This window comes from Notothenia rossii (genome assembly GCF_949606895.1).
Source record: "Notothenia rossii genome assembly, chromosome: 3".
Classification (NCBI taxonomy): domain Eukaryota; kingdom Metazoa; phylum Chordata; class Actinopteri; order Perciformes; family Nototheniidae; genus Notothenia; species Notothenia rossii.
In genome coordinates this window covers 76051725-76074677 of record NC_136901.1, presented here as the reverse complement: position 1 = coordinate 76074677, position 22953 = coordinate 76051725, and the positions used below count along the sequence as shown (strand labels likewise).

The window sequence follows — 22953 nt, the reverse complement described above, 5'->3', positions numbered from 1 at the left end:
TCACCCCTCGTCACCTCCATCCACTGTTAAATCTCAGCATCCCTGAATTAAGAGTTCCCCCCTTTATTTTCAGTGTGTATAGTAATCTTATGGGGTTTTTAATGATATTTTAATGCCAGAAATAAAACATTTGATAAATTGGAACCACGTCTCCTGCCCCTCAGTATCACGAACCTGAGGGCCTTGTTGGTACTTGGAATGATTATTTCCTTGGGTGCAATTCCCAAGGTGGCGTTGTCTGGCTTTTAATTGAATAGGATTTCCAACAAACACCCCCCACGTGCCGCCACCATAGACTGTATATACAGGACTGTCTCAGAAAATTAGAATATTGTGATAAAGTTCTTTATTTTCTGTAATGCAATTAAAAAAACAAAAATGTCATACATTCTGGTTTCATTACAAATCAACTGAAATATTGCAAGCCTTTTATTATTTTAATATTGCTGATTATGGCATACAGCTTAAGAAAACTCAAATATCCTATCTCTAAATATTAGAATATCATGAAAAAGTATACTAGTAGGGTGTTCAACGAATCACTTGAATCGTCTAATTAACTCGAAACACCTGCAAGGGTTTCCTGAGCCTTGAAAAACACTCAGCTTGGTTCAGTAAACTAAATCACAAGTATGGGGAAGACTGCTGATCTGACTGCTGTCCAGAGGACCGTCATTGACACCCTCCATCAGGAGGGTAAGACACAAAAAGAAATTTCTCAAAGAACAAGCTGTTCACAGAGTGCAGTTTCAAAGCACATCCACAAAAAGTCTGTTGGAAGGGGGAAATGTGGCAGGAAACGCTGCACAACCAAGAGAGATGACCGCAGCCTTAACAGCATTGTGAAGAAGAGTCGCTTCCAGAATTTGGGGGAGCTTCAAAGACAGTGGACTGAAGCTGGAGTCCAGGTATCAAAAGTCACTGTTCACAGACGTGTCCGGGAAATGGGCTACAATAGCCGTATTCCCATGGTCAAGCCACTTCTGAACTCAAGACAACGGAAGAGGCGTCTGACTTGGGCTAAGGAAAAGAAGCACTGGACAGTTGCACAGTGGTCCAAAGTCCTCTTTTCAGACGAAAGCAAGTTTTGTATTTCATTTGGAAGTCAAGGCGCCAGAGTCTGGAGAAAGGCTGGAGAGGAGCAAAATCCAAGTTGCTTGAAATCCAGTGTGAAGTTCCCACAGTCAGCGATGGTTTGGGGAGCCATGTCAGCTGCTGGTGTTGGTCCACTGTGTTTCATCAAGCCCAGAGTAAATGCAGCTGTGTACCAAGAGATTTTAGAGCACTACATGCTTCCGTCTGCTGAAAAGCTCTATGGAGATGAGGAATTCATTTTCCAGCATGATCTGGCACCTGCCCACAGTGCCAAAACCACCAGTAACTGGTGTACTGACCATGGCATTACTGTCCTCGATTGGCCTGCAAATTCCCCTGACCTGAACCCCATAGAGAATATGTGGGGTATTGTGAAGAAGAAGCTGAAAGACACCAGACCCAACAATGCTAATGAGCTAAAGGCCGCTATTGAAGCATCCTGGGCATCCATAACACCTCAGCAATGCCACAGGCTGATTGCCTCCATGCCACGCCGCATTGATGCAGTAATCCGTGCAAAAGGATTCCCAACCAAGTACTGAGTGCATTAATGGACATTTTCAAATGTTTGATTGTGTTTTGCTGTTATAAATCTTTTTTTTTTACTTGGTCTGAGGAACTATTCTAATTTTTTGAGATAGGATTTTTGAGTTTTCTTAAGCTGTATGCCATAATCAGCAATATTAAAATAATAAAAGGCTTGCAATATTTCAGTTGATTTGTAATGAATCCAGAATGTATGACATTTTTGTTTTTTTAATTGCATTACAGAAAATAAAGAACTTTATCACAATATTCTAATTTTCTGAGACAGTCCTGTATAAAGGCCGCCACACAGAGATAACTCAGTGTGTTAGGTTTCTGCAAGAGAGGGGAGGGGCTCATTGAGCATGAGTGCTGCAGCTGCACTGCACGCAGTCAGAGGTGAAGACCGAGGAGCCCACTAATTATGGCTGCTGCGTCTGGTCCGAGCGAATTTTGAAAATAACTTTACGTGGAATGGTGAGTTTGAAAACATCTATATCTATCTGCAGATATCTTTCTGTCAAACATGTATTAGCTAAAAGACCTGCTCACAACAAGTTAGCTTAGCGCTAAAGCTGCACGTGGTTTAGCTAACGTTACTTAACTGCTGATCATATGGTAACAAAACCGATTTAAAATGGCTTTTCATAAGGTTGCATATGAGTGATTCATGCATTTGCTGTGATTAGTTAACGTTCTGCAGAGGCTTAGCTAAAAGACCTGCTCACGTTAAGTAACGTTGGCTAAACCAGGTGCAGTTTTAGCGCTAAGCTAACTTCTTGTCTGTTCATATGGTAACACAACCGATTTAAAATGGCTTTTCATTAGGTTGCATATGAGTGATTTGTCACATTTATAACAGTAACTTAGCAAAATGTTCAAAAGACCATGTCATTAAGGGGATATTAGCAGTTTAGCTAACGTTCTGCAGAGGTTAGTTAACGTTGTACAGAGGTTAGTTAACGTTGTGCAGTGGAGTTAATGTATTTTTTTCGTTTTCTGTTCTAGTTATCATTTGGTAATAAACCCAATTCAAAATGTGTCCTTAGGTTGCACGCCTGCCGGATTATCTTCCACTCCGACGAGCTGCACCCCCTCATCCTGGCCCCGCTTGCCGACCTGGCGGTGGGGCTGCACGGTGAGTGGGTGAGCCAACGCTGTGGGGTGCGCCCCGAGGTGCTCTTCCTCATCCGCCACTTCATCTTCCACGACAACAACCACACCTGGGAGGGCCACTACTACAACTACTCTGCCAGCACCCCACCTTCAGCATCTACGCCCGGGGGCGCTACAGCCGGGTGCTCCACTCCACCCGCGTGATGGGCGGGACAGAGTTTGTCTTCAAAGGTAATGGGTTAAACTGTTGACCCTGGTAGAATGGTCTCTTTTATTCCCTTTATTGTACATGTGAGGGTCTATGTATTTATGCTTTCTGTGTTTGACAATGTCACAAATACATCATATATACAAAAATAAACAATAAACTAATGACAAGGACAAAGATTCAGCTGAAAAAAACCTGGGTTATTTTCCTGTCCTACAGCTGTGGTAAAGAGTCAAATATACCAACAATTTCTTGTCATTCTAGCTGTGTAACTTGTTGTCATTTTACTCCCCAACAGACTACAGAGCCAACTGATATCCGGAACCTGGTGTTCAGAGGGCTTCCAATAATCCTTGGCGACAACCCCAGACTTCTACAAAGCAGGTTTTGTAAGTAACCTCTTACTTTCTCACAGAGTATTTAAAAGCACCATTATTTGTTAGTTCCTGTCCCTGGTAAACCCTGTGAGCGTAGTTTTATACAATTACAGATTAAGATTGTTCCACTTATCACTAGTACGATTAGTTCTGGTCGATAAATATTGGTGAAATTGTTATAAACAAGACAAAACAAAAGCCGCTTATATAGTCTTAACTGTGTAGGTTAGTTTGCCACTTGTTTTAAATGTGGCAGATCTTATAAAGTGTGCTGCTGGCTGAGACAAAGCAGCCCCTCCTCTAGCAGCTGTACCTGTAGTGATTCTAGAGCAGCAACAGTATAACAGTTACACCAGCATCAGTCATTATATACATTAATATCTAACTGGAAAAAAATCTAAAATATCAATAAAGGAATCTGAATATTCCTGACAGCATTATACTGAGGCAAGTTTTGATAGAATGAAGAACACAGACATCTCAGTATCATTTATTCTGTCCTCCTTCCACTGCTGCTGTGGGTCACTGCCTGCAGGTACCTCTACCCGAACAGGGGGGGGGGGGGGGGTCTGCTTTTTCTCAGTCAGCAAGTGAATTCACAAGAATACGCAACGTTTTAAGATACGTGGCAAACTGAGCTAAACAGTTCATACAGACAGCTGTTGTCTTAGCTGGTATACCAAATGTGGGTTACGTTTAATATTGGGTTTCTATACCATCACTAAATTAAATAATTTCTTATTAATTGTTTATTGCTATTTTGCTATTTCTTTATCACGCATGTTCATATTGCGATGACAATGAAAATATGATTTCTCGGTCAGCACTAATAGCAACAGCTCTTTTCAACCTCTTTGAGTGATCTGTTTGTGCTCTATTCCAGCAGGACCAACTCACACCTTCCCTCATGTGTCTGACTCTCTTATGACTATATTACATTATTCAGGGTTATTTAATGAAACATGTCCTGATTGTGCTCTTATGTTGCTGTCGTTTCAGGACACTGATGATGAGGACTCGTTCCACGACATTGAAATTGGGATCCTCCTGGTTGAGCATGAAGGTGCTGGTCCCTCATCTTCCCTGCATCGCATTCCAGCCTCGCTGAAGATCATCCTTGAGGGACAAGTTGTGATCGACAACATCCAAGACCTGCCAAAAGCGATGTTCATTCTGTTTGGTCTTACATACGCACTGCATCTCAACTACCCCAAGACTATGATGCTCACATTCCAGTTCATGCAAAAGGTTCTTCTCACGTTGGGCCAAGATGAACTAAAGCCAAGGTTGCAAACATTGAAGAACCAGCTTACAATGTAAAGAAATGCACAGACACTTGTTACTGCTGTTCAGTTGCTACCAGTGACATCATAATGTTCAGCACTGTTCGCTGACCTTTCACTGTGTGTGATTTTTCACACACATATTGTTAAATGTTGTGGGTTCTAATTCCTGTCTTTGCTTGTCTTCTGGTTGACGAGGTTATTTTTGTGAATAAAAACATTGGAATATTTAAATGTATTGTTTCATGTTTTCCCTTCCATACAATTCTGGTAAAACAATGTAAAAATACAATCCCAAAATCTAAATGGTGCAATTAATTTTATTAAAAGAAATTTGTTATATTAACATGATATTAAACATTGATAAATGTTATTTATTATATTTAACTTAAAGAAGTTATTTCATACAACTAAGACGTCATTTATGTGAACTAATGATTTTGAGATAAGACTACAAATGTAAACTAAGACGAGTCTACTTAAAGTTCTACGTGTATACAACTTAACCTGTTAAGTTTTTACACAAGCAAGAAACTTAAGTGGTTTAAGGCAACGTGTGTCCATGCAAATTTCTAGTAAAGTCAACTAAGCTGGGCTAAGAGTGTGGCCATTTACTTGGCATAATGATATTTTACAATATATTGTTTGGTAATAATGTCCTGAGGTGATATTGTCACATATCTGAACGAAAAATGATCAAATTTGTGTGTTTCAAGAAGAATAGTCTTCAGGAATAGGAGGTATGCAGCATATGTGAAACCAAAAAGCAGCACATGGGTAGTTTACTGTTGTCAGCATTAAGTCTCACTGTCCATGGTGCTGAGTACATATGTGGTAATAACTTAATCTCTCAGGCTTTGATTAACTTTCTCTTTTGAGATGCTACTAAGAGCAACCAAATAAATGCAATGCAAACAATAAAATGATTGTGAAGTTCTTAAAAGGGGAATTAATATGATAGGTTCAGTTTCTAACCTCGAGAGGAGAGTCGGGTTCATCCAGGATGCTCTTTTCACTCTGTATCCGCTGCATCGTCCCTGTAGAACTGGGGTCCATTATCAGCACGTTCTGACGACCGGCTGTGCCGAACTTACAGTCACTCTTTCTGGAGTCAGTCGTCCTGCACACCTCGTAGTTGTACACGTGTTGGAGAGTCCCTGTCCCCAAAGTGTCTGAGTAACGTGGAGGATAATATGGAATCACAGGGAGATTGGAGTGAAACATGATGCGAGACTGTCTCCACCTGTAGATCTTCACTGATATAATAACCACTAAACACGTGATGAAGAGGAAGGACACTACAGCAAGAGCCAGCACTAAGTAAAAAGTCAAGTTGTCATTGTACTCCTTATCCTGTGTAAAGTCAGTGAACTCAGACAGCACTTCCGGGAAGCTGTCAGCCACCACCACGTTAAGAATGACTGTAGCTGAACGAGAGGGCTGCCCGTTGTCCTCCACTATAACAGTCAGTCTTTGTTTCACAGCATCTTTATCAGTCACCTGGCGGATAGTCCTTATTTCTCCATTCTGTAAGCCCACTTCAAACAGCGCCCTGTCTGTGGCTTTCTGCAGTTTATAGGAGAGCCAGGCATTCTGTCCAGAGTCCACATCAACAGCCACCACTTTAGTGACCAGATAGCCCACATCTGCTGAACGAGGCACCATCTCAGCCACCAGAGAGCCACCAGTCTGGACTGGGTACAGGACCTGAGGAGGGTTGTCGTTCTGGTCCTGGATCAGTATTTTCACAGTCACGTTGCTACTCAGTGGAGGAGAGCCTCCATCCTGTGCTTTGACCCGGAAGTGGAAGTCTTTGATCTGCTCGTAGTCAAAAGAGCGCACTGCATGGATGACTCCACTATCAGCACTTACGGACACATATGAGGAGACTGCCACTCCGTTAGCAGAGGAGTCCTCCAGGATGTAAGAAACACGGGCATTCTGGTTCCAGTCAGCGTCTCTGGCTCTCACTGTGAATATAGAGAGGCCTGGTGTGTTGTTTTCTACAATGTAGCCCTCATATGAGCTGCTCTCAAAGACAGGCGCGTTATCATTCACATCAGAGATCTGTAAGGTGAGAGTGACGCTGCTGGAGAGGGAGGGCACTCCCTCATCGGAGCAGGTCACTGTTATATTATACTGAGAAGATATTTCTCTGTCCAGTTCACTATCTGTCACTAAACTATAAAAATTGTTGTTTGATTTTTTTAAAGTAAATGGCACATTTTCGCCGATTAAGCATCGAACGTTTCCGTTTTCTCCCGAGTCTAAGTCCTCAATATTTATCATTGTAACGACTGTATTGAGTTCGGCATCCTCTGATATCACATTTGACTTCGACATTATGTTAATTTCAGGCTTGTTGTCATTTACATCTTGCACATCGAGAATTAATTTGCAAGAATCAGTGAGTCCTCCCTCGTCACTAGCAAGTACATTCATTTGAAAGTGTCTTGACTTTTCAAAGTCAATATTTCCGATCAATGAAACTTCGCCGTTTTGCTCATTCACCTCAAATATCTTCCTTACATTTTCCAACGTATTTGTAATTGAATAAGTTATTCTACCATTAGAACCCTGATCTGCATCTGAAGCTGTAACAGTGGCAACAACTGTGCCTTTAGGTGAGTTTTCAGTTACTGCAGACTTGTATGTGGGCTGTGTAAAAACGGGGGCATTATCATTATGGTCTAAAACTGTAATAACAATCAGCATTGTTCCTGACATCTGCGGCTCTCCCCCATCCACAGCCGTTAACACAAGAGATATCTGCTCTTGTTTCTCTCTGTCTAAAGGCTTCTGTAGCACCATCTCGACGTTTTTATTCCCATCTGCGTTATTATGGATTTTCAGAGCAAAATGATCAGTTGATTTTAATTCGTATCTTTGAACACCATTATTTCCAACATCAAAATCTACTGCTCGCTCAAGCACGAATTTTGCCCCGATCACCGCGGACTCACTTATTTTAAAAGTCATCTCGTTTTTTTCAAAAGTTGGTGCGTTATCATTGATATCTATTATCTGTACAGTAACACTGTAAAACTCCATAGGATTCTCCAAAATAACCTGCAAATGTAGAGCGCAAAGTGCGGTCTCTGTACACAGCACCTCTCTGTCGATTCTCTGTTTCACGAGGAGGACTCCTCTTTCTCTGTTCAGCTCGATGTACTCATCGCTATTCCTCGTATAGATCTTAGCTTTGCCTGATATCAAACGTGTTTTATCTAAACCCAAATCTTGCGCTATATTGCCGACTAAAGAGCCTATCGCCATTTCCTCCGGAATAGAGTAGCTGACCTGCCCGAAAACAAATTCGAGGGAAAGGAGAGAGATAAACAGCAGTACTTGCCGATTCATTGTTCTATCCGTTTTTTCCCACCGAGAGACTCCACGGTGCTTACATCCATACAAAACACAGATATCCTCAGATTCCAATGTCAAAGCTCAAAAGAAAAGCAGCATATCCCAATCATTTAAAACTAAAGGCTTGCAGATAAAAATCTCTCCTTTTATATTTCAAAAGAATATCTCCAAAACGGAATCCTCCGTGTTTGCCCGTCGTGATCTCTTTGTACTGTGACGGTGTTACATGGGAGGTGCTGATACAACGTGCTCTAACCACTAACACTCTGGTCAACAGCGGCCCTAAGAGTCCATATTAGAAAACTGCAGAAGACCGACTAAAATTCAGCTCAGGAGAATACACTACACTGCGTCTGGAAATCGAACTGCAATGGGTCTACTTTAGTTATACAGCATCTTTGATTTAACCAACGACAACAAACACATATCATAAGAATGCATCATGTGCACCGTTTATGGTAGTTCAATAATATATTTGAAGAAGAAGGATGCAAAATAAAGGATGGGCATCGTGTCTATCATGAAACATCTATGTTTCAGAGATTTGGGTGAATCTAAAATCTAAATTGAAAGATCAAAAGGGAAAATTATTTCTCTAAATAATGATAACTGAACAATAACACGAAGAACAAACAACAAGACCGACGATACAAATGTGGAAACAGCCACTGACAGAGGATAAACATGGGGGTGAACTGTGTATGTCGCTGTCCGCAGTGCTGACACAAACCATCTTCAAATTATGGAAAAGGTCCAAGACTGTACAAGCTGTTTTCAAATATGTGATGCCTCAGGGATGAAATATCTAGAAACTATCAATAAAAAAATTCTTTGCAATAATTCTTCTTGAGAATGTATTCCTCGACTAGGTACTAATAATACTACAACGAGGCTAATGTTACTGCTGATTATGGAAATTGTATTATTATTACTGCTATTATAAAACAAATATAACCACAACATAACGCATAGTTTCCTTCAAGGACATGGGTCGAATATGTAATGTATAGGACATTTATTTTGGGGAATAATCATGTGAATCCCAAATTGTCGGTCACTGAGGGCAACATTGCAAATAACGTGGTACGAACATTTGTTTGTTACTCAAAGGGAAAATAGTGCAATTAATGAGGTTTAAATAATACATTACACACTGAAACGTTATTAAAGCAGGCTAACCTCTAAAGGAGAGTCAGGTTCATCCAGGATGCTCTTTTCACTCTCTATCCGCTGCATCGTCCCTGTAGAACTGGCGTCCATTATCAGCACGTTCTGACCGGCTCTGCCAAACTTACAGTCACTCTTTCTGGAGTCAGTCGTCCTGCACACCTCGTAGTTGTACACGTGTTGGAGAGTCCCTGTCCCCAAAGTTTCTGAGTAACGTGGAGGATAATATGGAATCACAGGGAGATTGGAGTGAAACATGATGCGAGACTGTCTCCACCTGTAGATCTTCACTGATATAATAACCACTAAACACGTGATGAAGAGGAAGGACACTACAGCCAGAGCCAGCACTAAGTAAAAAGTCAGGTTGTCATTGTACTCCTTGTCCTGTGTAAAGTCAGTGAACTCAGACAGCACTTCCGGGAAGCTGTCCGCCACCACCACGTTAACAATGACTGTAGCTGAACGAGAGGGCTGCCCGTTGTCCTCCACACTAACAGTCAGTCTTTGTTTCACAGCATCTTTATCAGTCACCTGGCGGATAGTTCTTATTTCTCCATTCTGTAAGCCCACTTCAAACAGCGCCCTGTCTGTGGCTTTCTGCAGTTTATAGGAGAGCCAGGCATTCTGTCCAGAGTCCACATCAACAGCCACCACTTTAGTGACCAGATAGCCCACATCTGCTGAACGAGGCACCATCTCAGCCACCAGAGAGCCACCAGTCTGGACTGGGTACAGGACCTGAGGAGGGTTGTCGTTCTGGTCCTGGATCAGTATTTTCACCGTCACATTGCTACTGAGTGGAGGAGAGCCTCCATCCTGAGCTTTGACTCGGAAGTGGAAGTCTTTGATCTGCTCGTAGTCAAAAGAGCGCACTGCATGGATGACTCCACTATCAGCACTAACAGACACATATGAGGAGACTGCCACTCCGTTAGCAGAGGAGTCCTCCAGGATGTAAGAAAGGCGGGCATTCTGGTTCCAGTCAGAGTCTCTGGCTCTCACTGTGAATATAGAGAGGCCTGGTGTGTTGTTTTCTACAATATAGCCCTCATATGAGCTGCTCTCAAAGACGGGCGAGTTATCATTCACATCAGAGATCTGTAAGGTGAGAGTGACGCTGCTGGAGAGGGAGGGCACTCCCTCATCAGAGCAGGTCATTGTGATATTAAACTGAGAAGCTATCTCTCTGTCTAATGCGACCTCTGTAACTAAAGTATAAAATCCATTTAATGTAGATTGTATTTTGAAGGGAATGTTAGCATCTATATTACACTCTACCTCTCCATTATTCTCTGAATCTGGATCATTTACACTTAACATAGCTATAACAGTGTTAGGAGGTGAGTCCTCTAATACAGTCTCGGATTTAGAAACAATGTTCATGTAAGGATTGTTGTCATTTATATCAATAACATCTAGTAGTACCTTAGTGGAATCAGAGAGTCCTCCGCTGTCTACAACTTCAACATCTATTTCATAAATCTTAGCTTTTTCATAATCTATTTCACCAATTAGGACAATTTCACCAGTTTTTGAATTAATCCTAAACATTTCAGATAAAGCACTTTGACTGGAAGATATAAAATATGACACTTCTCTGTTTGAGCCGATGTCTTTATCAGATGCACTAACAGTCGTTACGCTGGTGCCTTTGGGAGAATTTTCTAGTATTTTTGCTCTATAAAGAGGTTTAGCAAATGTAGGTGCGTTATCATTTGCATCTAATACATTTACAAATATCTGCATTGTCCCTGACATCTGCGGCTCTCCTCCATCTATAGCGGTTAACAAAAGTGAAATATGTTCCTGCTTTTCTCTATCAAGAGGCTTCTGTAAAACCATCTCGACCTTTTTACTTCCGCCTGCCTGAATTCCAGGTTTTAATATGAAGTTATCAGTAGGAGTAAGTGAGTATCGCTGTAAGCCATTTATCCCGATGTCAGAATCAACTGCTTTTTCTAAAACGAATTTCGATCCTATGACAGCAGACTCACTGATTTCAAATCGTTTTTCTGCATTTGTAAAACTGGGGGTATTATCATTTATGTCGGTGATCTCCACTGTTACACGAAACATTTCCATTGGATTTTCCAGGATTAACTGGAAATGTAAAGCACAAGGCGTCGTCTCTCCGCACAGCGCCTCTCTGTCTATTCTCTCCTGAATGAGAAGGACTCCCCTTTCTTTCTTCAGCCCGATGTATTCTACGCTGCCTCCTGTATAGACACGGGCTTTACCTGATTTCATCCTTTTAAGATCCAAACCTAAATCCCGGGCTATGTTTCCAACGACAGAGCCTTTCGACATTTCTTCGGGGATGGAATAACTGACCTGCCCGGTCACGTAGCTGAGGCATAGCAGCGAGAGAAACAACAGTAGGCCTACTCGCCGTCTCATTGTTCTGCCTGGAATCGTTTCCTGCACCGTTAAAACAAATACATCCCAATTCAGTCAATGCCAAAGAAGAAATCAAGAAAAATCGTCCACACTCCAACTTTAGTAGGAAAAACAAAGCATCCAGAAATGTAAATCCTCTCAGGGCTCCATATAAGCGCAGACTGTTTGCTCCGTCTTTCTCCGGTTATGATCCCGTATATACACGAATGGGCAGGACAGACAGAAAATATAAGCTCTAATTCACAACAAGTTTGCCAATAGCGACCCTCTGAGTTGAAAATACAAATTACAACAAGTGATATGAAACAAATGCAGTTACACTGATGCAGTGGCGGCTCCATAGTATTTTTGTTGGGTAAACTATGGAAGGGCTAACCCATACAGTCGTGGGGCTCAAATCAGTATTTGCAATGTAATTACATACACGCCCTCCTTGACAGTGAAACGCCACGCGTGAGGCTTAGATTATTTCCCCGTCTCAATCCAAATTTAACTGTATGAAATAAAAAGGCACATTTGTCTTGTAGTAAATAAAAAGGGTGACCTGGAGCCAATCCTGCAATTTCCCCACAAGTGAAAGAGTTGATATGCTGAAAACCCAACCCCTGCGGGGGTCTGATTCTGCCCCAGGCGATTTTTTGAAATACTAACATAAAATACTTATTCTGGTACTCTCTTGAGAAGAAAAATAAATAAATATATTACTACACGACATATTTAAAAAAAATGAATGCCATGTTAGTTTTTTGTTACTTTGTTCTGAAAGCTGAACCTGCTGCTCCTCACAGAGAGAAGAGGGAAGAGGCTGTGTGAATTACTTTACATTGTGGATAAGGGTGGATAGCCCCCATTGTTCTGTGTGTCAAAATTAAAGACAGCCCACACTCCTATCAATCATCAAACCGTGGTGTATTGATGTAGAGCAAAAGTATTCTCCGTCGGGACTTCCTGCAACAACACCACGCCGTTATCTTGATTCTGATTGGCCAGAAGACATTATCAAAGATGTTCTATTAAGAAGACGATCACTACGTGACAAAAGTTTTCAAAACCGTTTCTAGTCTTCGGTATTTCCAGACAAGTGACTGCTGAAATCAATCTTACCAACGGCTGTCTGTGCAATTTACTCCGCGTGAATAGGCGGACTTTATTTGGCTTAATTTAACCTAATTTTTCACGGTGGGGCTAAGCCGTTTCTTGGTATGGCTGTAGCCTACCCCAGCCATATGGCGCCGCCACTGCACCGATGATCAAGAGAACGTAAAATAAGAAAATAACCTGGCCATTTACTTGGCATAATTATATTTTCCGATATATATTGTCTTATAATTATGTCCTGAAGTGATATTGTCACATATCTGAGCGAAAAACTATCAAATTAGTGTGTTTGAATAATAGTCTTCAGGAATAGGAAGCATAGGCGAAACGAAAAAACAGCACATGGGTACTTTACTGTTGTCAGCGTTAAGTCTCACTGTCCATGGTGATGAGTACAAATGTGGTAATAACTTAATCTCTCAGGCTTTGATTAACTTTCTCTTTTGAGATGCTACTGAGAGCAACCAAGTAAATGCAATGCATGCAATTAAAATGATTGTGAAGATCTTAAAAGGGGAATTATTACGATAAGTTCAGTTTCTAACCTCTAGAGGAGAGTCAGGTTCATCCAGGATGCTCTTTTCACTCTGTATCCGCTGCATCGTCCCTGTAGAACTGGGGTCCATTATCAGCACGTTCTGACTACCGGCTCTTCCAAACTTACAGTCACTCTTTCTGGAGTCAGTCGTCCTGCACACCTCATAATTGTACACGTGTTGGAGAGTCCCTGTCCCCAAAGTGTCTGAGTAACGTGGAGGGTAATATGGAATCACAGGGAGATTGGAGTGAAACATGATGCGAGACTGTCTCCACCTGTAGATCTTCACTGATATGATAACCACTAAACACGTGATGAAGAGGAAGGACACTACAGCCAGAGCCAGCACTAAGTAAAAAGTCAGGTTGTCATTGTACTCCTTGTCCTGTGTAAAGTCAGTGAACTCAGACAGCACTTCCGGGAAGCTGTCCGCCACCACCACGTTAACAATGACTGTAGCTGAAAGAGAGGGCTGCCCGTTGTCCTCCACTATAACAGTCAGTCTTTGTTTCACAGCATCTTTATCAGTCACCTGGCGGATAGTCCTTATTTCTCCATTCTGTAAGCCCACTTCAAACAGCGCTCTGTCTGTGGCTTTCTGCAGTTTATAGGAGAGCCAGGCATTCTGTCCAGAGTCCACATCAACAGCCACCACTTTAGTGACCAGATAGCCCACATCTGCTGAACGAGGCACCATCTCAGCCACCAGAGAGCCACCAGTCTGGACTGGATACAGGACCTGAGGAGGGTTGTCGTTCTGGTCCTGGATCAGTATTTTCACAGTCACATTGCAACTGAGTGGAGGAGAACCTCCATCCTGAGCTTTGACTCGGAAGTGGAAGTCTTTGATCTGCTCGTAGTCAAAAGAGCGCACTGCATGGATGACTCCACTATCAGCACTAATGGACACATATGAGGAGACTGCCACTCCGTTAACAGAGGAGTCCTCCAGGATGTAAGAAACACGGGCATTCTGGTTCCAGTCAGCGTCTCTGGCTCTCACTGTGAATATAGAGAGGCCTGGTGTGTTGTTTTCTACAATGTAGGCCTCATATGAGCTGCTCTCAAAGACAGGAGCGTTATCATTCACATCAGAGATCTGCAAGGTGAGAGTGACGCTGCTGGAGAGGGAGGGCACTCCCTCATCGGAGCAGGTCACTGTTATATTATACTGAGAAGCTTTCTCTCTGTCTAACTCGCTGTCTGTAACTAAGCTATAAAAATTATTTGTAGTTGTTTTTAAAGTGAATGGCACATTTTCGCCAATTAAACATCTGACGTCTCCGTTATCTCCCGAGTCTAAGTCCTCAATATTTATCATTGTAACGACTGTATTGAGTTTGGCATCCTCTGATATCACATTTGACTTCGACATTATGTTAATTTCAGGCTTGTTGTCATTCATGTCTTGTACATCGACAATTAATGTACAAGAATCTGTGAGTCCTCCATCGTCACTCGCAAGTACATTTATTTGAAAGTGTCTTGACCTTTCAAAGTCAATATTTCCAATCAACGAAATTTCACCGTTTTCTTTATTCACCTCAAATGCTTTTCTGACATTTTCTAACATATTTGTGATTGAATAAGTTATCTTACCGTTTGAGCCCTGATCTGCATCTGAAGCTGCGACAGTGGCAACAACTGTGCCTTTAGGTGAGTTTTCAGTTACTGCAGACTTGTATGTGGGCTGTGTAAAAACGGGGGCATTATCATTGATGTCTAAAACGTTAATAATAATCAGCATTGTTCCTGACATCTGCGGCTCTCCCCCATCCATAGCCGTTAACACAAGAGATATCTGCTCTTGTTTCTCTCTATCTAAAGTTTTCTGTAACACCATCTCAACGTTTTTATTCCCATCTGCGTTATTGTGGATTTTCAGAGCAAAATTATCCGTTGGTTTTAATTCGTATCTTTGAACACCATTATTTCCAACATCAAGATCAATAGCTCTTTCAAGCACGAATTTTGCCCCGATCACCGCGGACTCACTTATTTTAAATTTCATTTCGTTTTTTTCAAAAGTTGGTGCGTTATCATTGATATCTATTATCTGTACAATAACACTGTAAAACTCCATAGGATTCTCCAAAATAATCTGAAAATGTAGAGCGCAAAGTGCGGTCTCTGTACACAGCACCTCTCTGTCGATTCTTTGTTTGACGAGGAGGACACCTCTTTCTCTGTTCAGCTCGATGTACTCATCGCTATTCCTCGTATAGATCTTAGCTTTGCCTGATATCAAACGTGTTTTATCTAAACCCAAATCTTGCGCTATATTGCCGACTAAAGAGCCTATCGCCATTTCCTCCGGAATAGAGTAGCTGACCTGCCCGAAAACAGATTCGAGGGAAAGGAGAGAGATAAACAGCAGTACTTGCCGAGTCATTGTTCTATCCGTTTTTTTCCACCGAGAGACTCCACGGTGCTTACATCCATACAAAACACAGATATCCTCAGATTCCAATGTCAAAGCTCAAAAGAAAAGCAGCATATCCCAATCATTTAAAACTAAAGGCTTGCAGATAAAAATCTCTCCTTTTATATTTCAAAAGAATATCTCCAAAACGGAATCCTCCGTGTTTGCCCGTCGTGATCTCTTTGTACTGTGACGCTGTTACATGGGAGGTGCTGATACAACGTGCTCTAACCACTAACACTCTGGTCAACAGCGGCCCTAAGAGTCCATATTAGAAAACTGCAGAAGACCGACTAAAATTCAGCTCAGGAGAATACACTACACTGCATCTGGAAATCGAACTGCAATGGGTCTACTTTAGTTATACAGCATCTTTGATTTAACCAACGACAACAAACACATATCATAAGAATGCATCATGTGCACCGTTTATGGTAGTTCAATAATATATTTGAAGAAGAAGGATGCAAAATAAAGGATGGACATCGTGTCTATCATGAAACATCTATGTTTCAGAGATTTGGGTGAATCTAAAATATAAATTGAAAGATCAAAAGGGAAAATTGTTTCTCTAAATAATGATAACTGAACAATAACACGAAGAACAAACAATAAGACCGACGATACAAATGTGGAAACAGCCACTGACAGAGGATAAACATGGGGGTGAACTGTGTATGTCGCTGTCCGCAGTGCTGACACAAACCATCTTCAAATTATGGAAAAGGTCCAAGACTGTACAAGCTGTTTTCAAATATGTGATGCCTCAGGGATGAAATATCTAGAAACTATAAATACAATTTTTCTTTGCAATAATTCTTCTTGAGAATGTATTCCTCGACTAGGTACTAATAATACTACAACGAGGCTAATGTTACTGCTGATTATGGAAATTGTATTATTATTACTGCTATTATAAAACAAATATAACCACAACATAACGCATAGTTTCCTTCAAGGACATGGGTTGAAGATGTAATGTATAGGACATTTATTTTGGGGAATAATCATGTGAATCCCAAATTGTCGGTCACTGAGGGCAACATTACAAATAACATGGTACGAACATTTGTTTGTTACTCAAAGGGAAACTAGTGCAATTAATGAGATTTAAATAATACATTACACACTGAAACGGTATTAAAGCAGGCTAACCTCTAAAGGAGAGTCAGGTTCATCCAGGATGCTCTTTTCACTCTGTATCCGCTGCATCGTCCCTGTAGAACTGGGGTCCATTATCAGCACGTTCTGACGACCGGCTGTGCCGAACTTACAGTCACTCTTTCTGGAGTCAGTCGTCCTGCACACCTCATAGTTGTACACGTGTTGGAGAGTCCCTGTCCCCAAAGTGTCTGAGTAACGTGGAGGATAATATGGAATCACAGGGAGATTGGAGTGACACATGATGCGAGACTGTCTCCACCTGTAGATCTTCACTGATATAATAACCACTAAACACGTGATGAAGAGGAAGGACACTACAGCCAGAGCCAGCACTAAGTAAAAAGTCAGGTTGTCATTGTACTCCTTGTCCTGTGTAAAGTCAGTGAACTCAGACAGCACTTCCGGGAAGCTGTCAGCCACCACCACGTTAACAATGACTGTAGCTGAACGAGAGGGCTGCCCGTTGTCCTCCACTATAACAGACAGTCTTTGTTTCACAGCATCTTTATCAGTCACCTGGCGGATAGTTCTTATTTCTCCATTCTGTAAGCCCACTTCAAACAGCGCCCTGTCTGTGGCTTTCTGCAGTTTATAGGAGAGCCAGGCATTCTGTCCAGAGTCCACATCAACAGCCACCACTTTAGTGACCAGATAGCCCACATCTGCTGAACGAGGCACCATCTCAGCCACCAGAGAGCCACCAGTCTGGACTGGGTACAGGACCTGAGGAGGGTTGTCGTTCTGGTCCTGGATCAGTATTTTCACAGTCACATTGCTACTGAGTGGAGGAGAGCCTCCATCCTGAGCTTTGACTCGGAAGTGGAAGTCTTTGATCTGCTCGTAGTCAAAAGAGCGCACTGCATGGATGACTCCACTATCAGCACTAACAGACACATATGAGGAGACTGCCACTCCGTTAGCAGAGGAGTCCTCCAGGATGTAAGAAACACGGGCATTCTGGTTCCAGTCAGCGTCTCTGGCTCTCACTGTGAATATAGAGAGGCCTGGTGTGTTGTTTTCTACAATGTAGGCCTCATATGAGCTGCTCTCAAAGACAGGAGCGTTATCATTCACATCAGAGATGTGTAAGGTGAGAGTGACGCTGCTGGAGAGGGAGGGCACTCCCTCATCAGAGCAGGTCACTGTGATATTAAACTGAGAAGCTATCTCTCTGTCTAATGCGACCTCTGTAACTAAAGTATAAAATCCATTTAATGTAGATTGTATTTTGAAGGGAATGTTAGCATCTATATTACACTCTACATCTCCATTATTCTCTGAATCTGGATCATTTACACTTAACATAGCTATAACAGTGTTGGGAGGTGAGTCCTCTAACACGGTCTCTGATTTAGAAAGCATGTTAATGTAAGGACTATTATCATTTATATCAATAACATCTACAACAACTTTCGTGGAATCAGAGAGTCCTCCGCTGTCTACAACTTCTATATCCATTTGATACATCTTCGCCTTTTCATAATCTAAGTCACCGATAAGGATAATTTCACCGGTTTTTATATTTATCTTAAAAAGTTCAGATAAAACACGCTTGCTAGTGGATATAAGATATGATATTCCTCCATTCACACCAATGTCTTTATCTGAAGCACTAACAGTCGTTACGCTGGTGCCTTTGGGAGAATGTTCTTGTATTTTTGCTCTATACAGCGGCTTAGCGAATGTAGGTGCGTTGTCATTCACATCTAATACATTTACAAATATCTGCATTGTTCCTGACAACTGCGGCTCTCCTCCATCTATAGCGGTTAACAAAAGTGAAATGTATTCCTGCTTTTCTCTATCTAGAGGCTTCTGTAGAACTATCTCGACTTTCTTACTACCGTCTGCTTGATTTTGTAGTTTTAATATGAAGTTATCAGTAGGAGTAAGTGAGTATCGCTGTAAGCCATTGATCCCGATGTCGGAATCAATGGCTTTTTCCAAAATGAATTTCGATCCTATGACAGCAGACTCGCTAATTTCAAATCGTTTTTCTTTGTTTGTAAAACTGGGGGTATTATCGTTTATGTCGGTGATCTCCACTGTTACGCGAAACATTTCCATTGGATTTTCCAGAATTAACTGGAAATGTAAAGCACAAGGCGTCGTCTCTCCGCACAGCGCCTCTCTGTCTATTCTCTCCTGAATGAGAAGGACTCCCCTTTCTTTCTTCAGCCCGATGTATTCTACGCTGCCTCCTGTATTGACACGAGCTTTACCTGATTTCAGCCTTTTAAGATCTAAACCTAAATCCTGGGCTATGTTACCAACAACAGAGCCTTTCGACATTTCCTCGGGGATGGAATAACTGACCTGCCCGATCACGTAGCTGAGGCATAGCAGCGAGAGAAACAACAGTATTCGCCGTCTCATTGTTCTGCCTGGAATCGTTTCCTGCACCGTTAAAACAAATACATCCCAATTCAGTCAATGCCAAAGTAGAAATCAAGAAAAATCGTCCACACTCCAACTTCAGTAGGAAAAACAAAGCATCCAGAAATGTAAATCCTCTCAAGGCTCCATATAAGCGCAGACTGTTTGCTCCGTCTTTCTCCGGTTATGAATCCCGTGTAATATACAGGAATGGGCAGGACAGACAGAAAATATAACCTCTAATTCACAACGCGCTTGCCAATAGCGACCCTCTGTGTTGAAAATGAAAATTACAACAAGAGATATGAAACAAATGCAGTTACACTGATGATCAAGAGAATGTCATTTACTTGGCATCATGATATTTTCCAATATTGTTTGGTAATTATGTCCTGAAGTGATATTGTCACATATCTGAACGAAAAATGATCTAATTAGTGTGTTTTGAAGAATAGTCTTCAGGAATAGGAGGTATGCAGCATATGTGAAACGAAAAAGCAGCACATGGTTTACTGTTGTCAGCGTTAAGTCTCATTGTCCATGTGAGTAAAAATGTGGTAATAACTTAATCTCTAATAATAATAATAATAATAATAATAATAATAACTTAACTTTCTCTTTTGAGATGCTACTGCGAGCAACCAAGTAAATGCAATGCATGCAATAAAATGATTGTGACGTGATTAAAAGGGGAATTATTATGATAGGTACAGTTTCTAACCTCTAGAGGAGAGTCAGGCTCATCCAGGATGCTCTTTTCACTCTGTATCCGCTGCATCGTCCCTGTAGAACTGGGGTCCATTATCAGCACGTTCTGACTTCCGGCTCTTCCAAATTTACAGTCACTCTTTCTGGAGTCAGTCGTCCTGCACACCTCGTAGTTGTACACGTGTTGGAGAGTCCCTGTCCCCAAAGTGTCTGAGTAACGTGGAGGATAATATGGAATCACAGGGAGATTGGAGTGAAACATGATGCGAGACTGTCTCCACCTGTAGATCTTCACTGATATAATAACCACTAAACACGTGATGAAGAGGAAGGAAACTACAGCCAGAGCCAGTACTAAGTAAAAAGTCAGGTTGTCATTGTACTCCTTGTCCTGTGTAAAGTCAGTGAACTCAGACAGCACTTCCGGGAAGCTGTCAGCCACCACCACGTTAACAATGACTGTAGCTGAACGAGAGGGCTGCCCGTTGTCCTCCACTATAACAGACAGTCTCTGTTTCACAGCATCTTTATCAGTCACCTGGCGGATAGTCCTTATTTCTCCATTCTGTAAGCCCACTTCAAACAGCGCCCTGTCTGTGGCTTTCTGCAGTTTATAGGAGAGCCAGGCATTCTGTCCAGAGTCCACATCAACAGCCACCACTTTAGTGACCAGATAGCCCACATCTGCTGAACGAGGCACCATCTCAGCCACCAGAGAGCCACCAGTCTGGACTGGGTACAGGACCTGAGGAGGGTTGTCGTTCTGGTCCTGGATCAGTATTTTAACTGTGGCCACTGAATTCAGAGGAGGGGATCCAGCATCGCGAGCAGTTACGTTAAATTCAAACCACTTGATCTGCTCATAATCAAAGGACCTCACTGCATGAATGACACCATTTTCTGAATTGACTGACACTAAGGAAGTCACAGCTGCCCCATTAATCTCTTTCTCCTCCAGAAAGTAAGAAACTCGAGCGTTTTGACCACAGTCTGAATCACTAGCACTCAGAGTAAAAACAGAAAATCCTGGAGAGTTATTCTCTGGTATATTCTTACTATATTCTGATTGGTCAAATATAGGCGGGCTGTCATTCACGTCAGAAATCTTTACATTTATGTTTTTACTGCTGGTCAGAGGCGGGGAGCCTTGGTCAGAGACGGTGATGGTGATATTATACTCAGGAATACTTTCTCTGTCTAAGTAGTCTTCAGTTATTATAGTATAATATCCTGTTAATGAAGACTCAATTTTGAAAGGTATGTCAGAGTTCATTGAGCACTTTACAACACCGTTACCATCAGAGTCTTCATCATCAACATTAATAACAGCTATAGTTGTACCTGGAGGAGAATCCTCAGATATAGAGTTAGAAAATGACATCAGCTGAATTGTAGGTACGTTGTCATTCTCATCAATAATTTGAATAACAACTTTGCACGTATCTGAATATCCACCGTGGTCACTAGCCTGTATGTTTAATTGATAAGTCTTAGATTTTTCAAAATCCAGAATACCTGCAACTTTAATTTCTCCTGTTTTAATATTTACGTCAAAAAGCTTTTTCGCTTCTTTGGCGAGATGAGGAATGGAATAAGTTACTTCACCATTGACTCCTTTATCTGCATCAGTTGCACTCACACTGGTTACCACTGTTCCTGTAGGAGAGTTTTCCTTGACTTCTGCTTTATAAACAGGCTGGCTGCATACTGGCGCATTATCGTTAGCATCCAGCACAGTGATGTGAATGCGCACTGTCCCTGATCTGTGCGGCTCCCCTCCATCTGAAGCAATCAGCACGAGATCGTGAGTCTCCTCTTTCTCCCGGTCTAACGGGGTTTGTAAAACCATTTCGATGAATTTTACTCCATCAGGCTGGAGCTGCATTTCCAATTTGAAGTGAACCGAGGGTTTAAGCATGTATTTTTGAATGTCATTTATTCCAACATCCGGGTCGTCAGCACTAACCAAAGAGAAGCGTGTGCCCGCTGCAGCATTTTCTACAATTTTTAAATTGATATCATCCTTAGGAAACGACGGACTGTTATCATTTATATCTATCACCTCCACTGTTACACGGTAAAGCTGGATTGGGTTTTCTAAAATGAGCTCGAAGCTGAAGCTACAGGGCGTCGTCTTTCCACACAGCTCTTCTCGGTCGATTCGCTCTTTAATAACAAGGCTTCCTTTATCTCGGTTTAAATCAACGTGCTGTCGGCTTCCTTTTGTAATAATACGAGCTTTACCTGATATGAGCCTCGTCACATCCAAACCTAAATCTGCGATGTTTCCAACAAAAGAGCCTTCTGCCTGCTCCTCCGGTACGGAGTACCGAGCCTGTCCAGCTACTGAGCTCATATAGAAAAGACAAAGAGTCACAACCAGTGCTTGCCATCGGCCTCTGCGCGCGGGTATCCACAAGCCAGCCATCATTAATCCAGAGGTACAGACGCAGAAATCCCTTTCAATGCCAAACTGATGTGAATAAATCCATGAATTGAATAGTAACTCTGTTTTCAGGAGAAATGTCCACGATAAATGCTGCTCTTTAAATCCTCACAGGCCACACCGTCTTCTTTCTAAGCAGAAAAAAACTGAATGGAGATAAAGGGGTGGACCACGGCACTGCTTATTTTTGACAGTAAGTCAGTGATGTATCAAGAGCGGCGCTCAGAGCCCATCCACGGTAATGTATGTGGTGGTTTAAATATTATGAACAGTTTTAATATTATAATACAATCGTTTGGATGCATATCGATATATAATGGGATGGTTTCTGACTTTAGACCTCAAAAAACACAAACATATTAATAACAACAACACAACAAATGATAATTCCAACAACCTAATTGGTAAGGTAAATGTACATTTGGAAATGCTGAGAGACGTTCCCATTGCTGCTGTTATTATTATTATTATTATTATTATTATTATTATTTGTATTATTATTAATGTTACTATGTTTACGTAGGCAATTGATTATAAAAGGTTACATTTAAGAAAGTTGAAGTTGTTAAGGACTCGGACAATTAGGAGGTCGGACCAAAATGCACGACCCGGGAGACAGAGGTAAAGTATTGGTAAGATACTTTATTTTCTTCAATAAAAACGA

The 22953-nt window shown here is 41.7% G+C and overlaps 2 protein-coding genes and 1 long non-coding RNA gene across 15 annotated transcripts in view; 1 reads left to right on the top strand and 2 right to left on the bottom strand.

The window, feature by feature from the left end:
• LOC307031498 (protocadherin gamma-C5-like) overlaps positions 1-22953 on the bottom strand; it is a 199205-nt gene that overhangs the window by 75404 nt on the left and 100848 nt on the right. For 2 of the 13 annotated variants that reach the window (XM_079668664.1, XM_079668674.1), the window contains exon 1: positions 9150-11552. The exons of 8 other annotated variants lie outside the window; for them this stretch is intronic. In XM_079668664.1, coding sequence (XP_079524790.1) covers positions 9150-11537 — 2388 coding nt within the window. In that variant the 5' untranslated portion in view covers positions 11538-11552. Of the gene's footprint in view, positions 1-5579; positions 8160-9149; positions 11553-19856; positions 22322-22953 lie in introns of those variants that run through there. 3 more of the 13 variants (XM_079668672.1, XM_079668684.1, XM_079668676.1) reach the window with 3 other exon arrangements.
• On the top strand, positions 1954-4838 carry LOC307031702. The gene is made up of 4 exons (XR_013806049.1): positions 1954-2097; positions 2670-2967; positions 3243-3333; positions 4321-4838. It is a non-coding gene; the product is annotated as an uncharacterized lncRNA (long non-coding RNA).
• Positions 13169-19429, bottom strand: LOC307034556 (uncharacterized protein; the record flags this gene model as incomplete). The annotated part of the gene is made up of 3 exons (XM_079673382.1): positions 16751-19429; positions 16245-16290; positions 13169-15651 (listed from the first exon to the last, which is right to left on the bottom strand). Exons 1-3 carry the CDS (start codon positions 19133-19135, stop codon positions 13169-13171), a joined length of 4914 nt encoding a protein of 1637 aa, XP_079529508.1. The 5' UTR covers positions 19136-19429.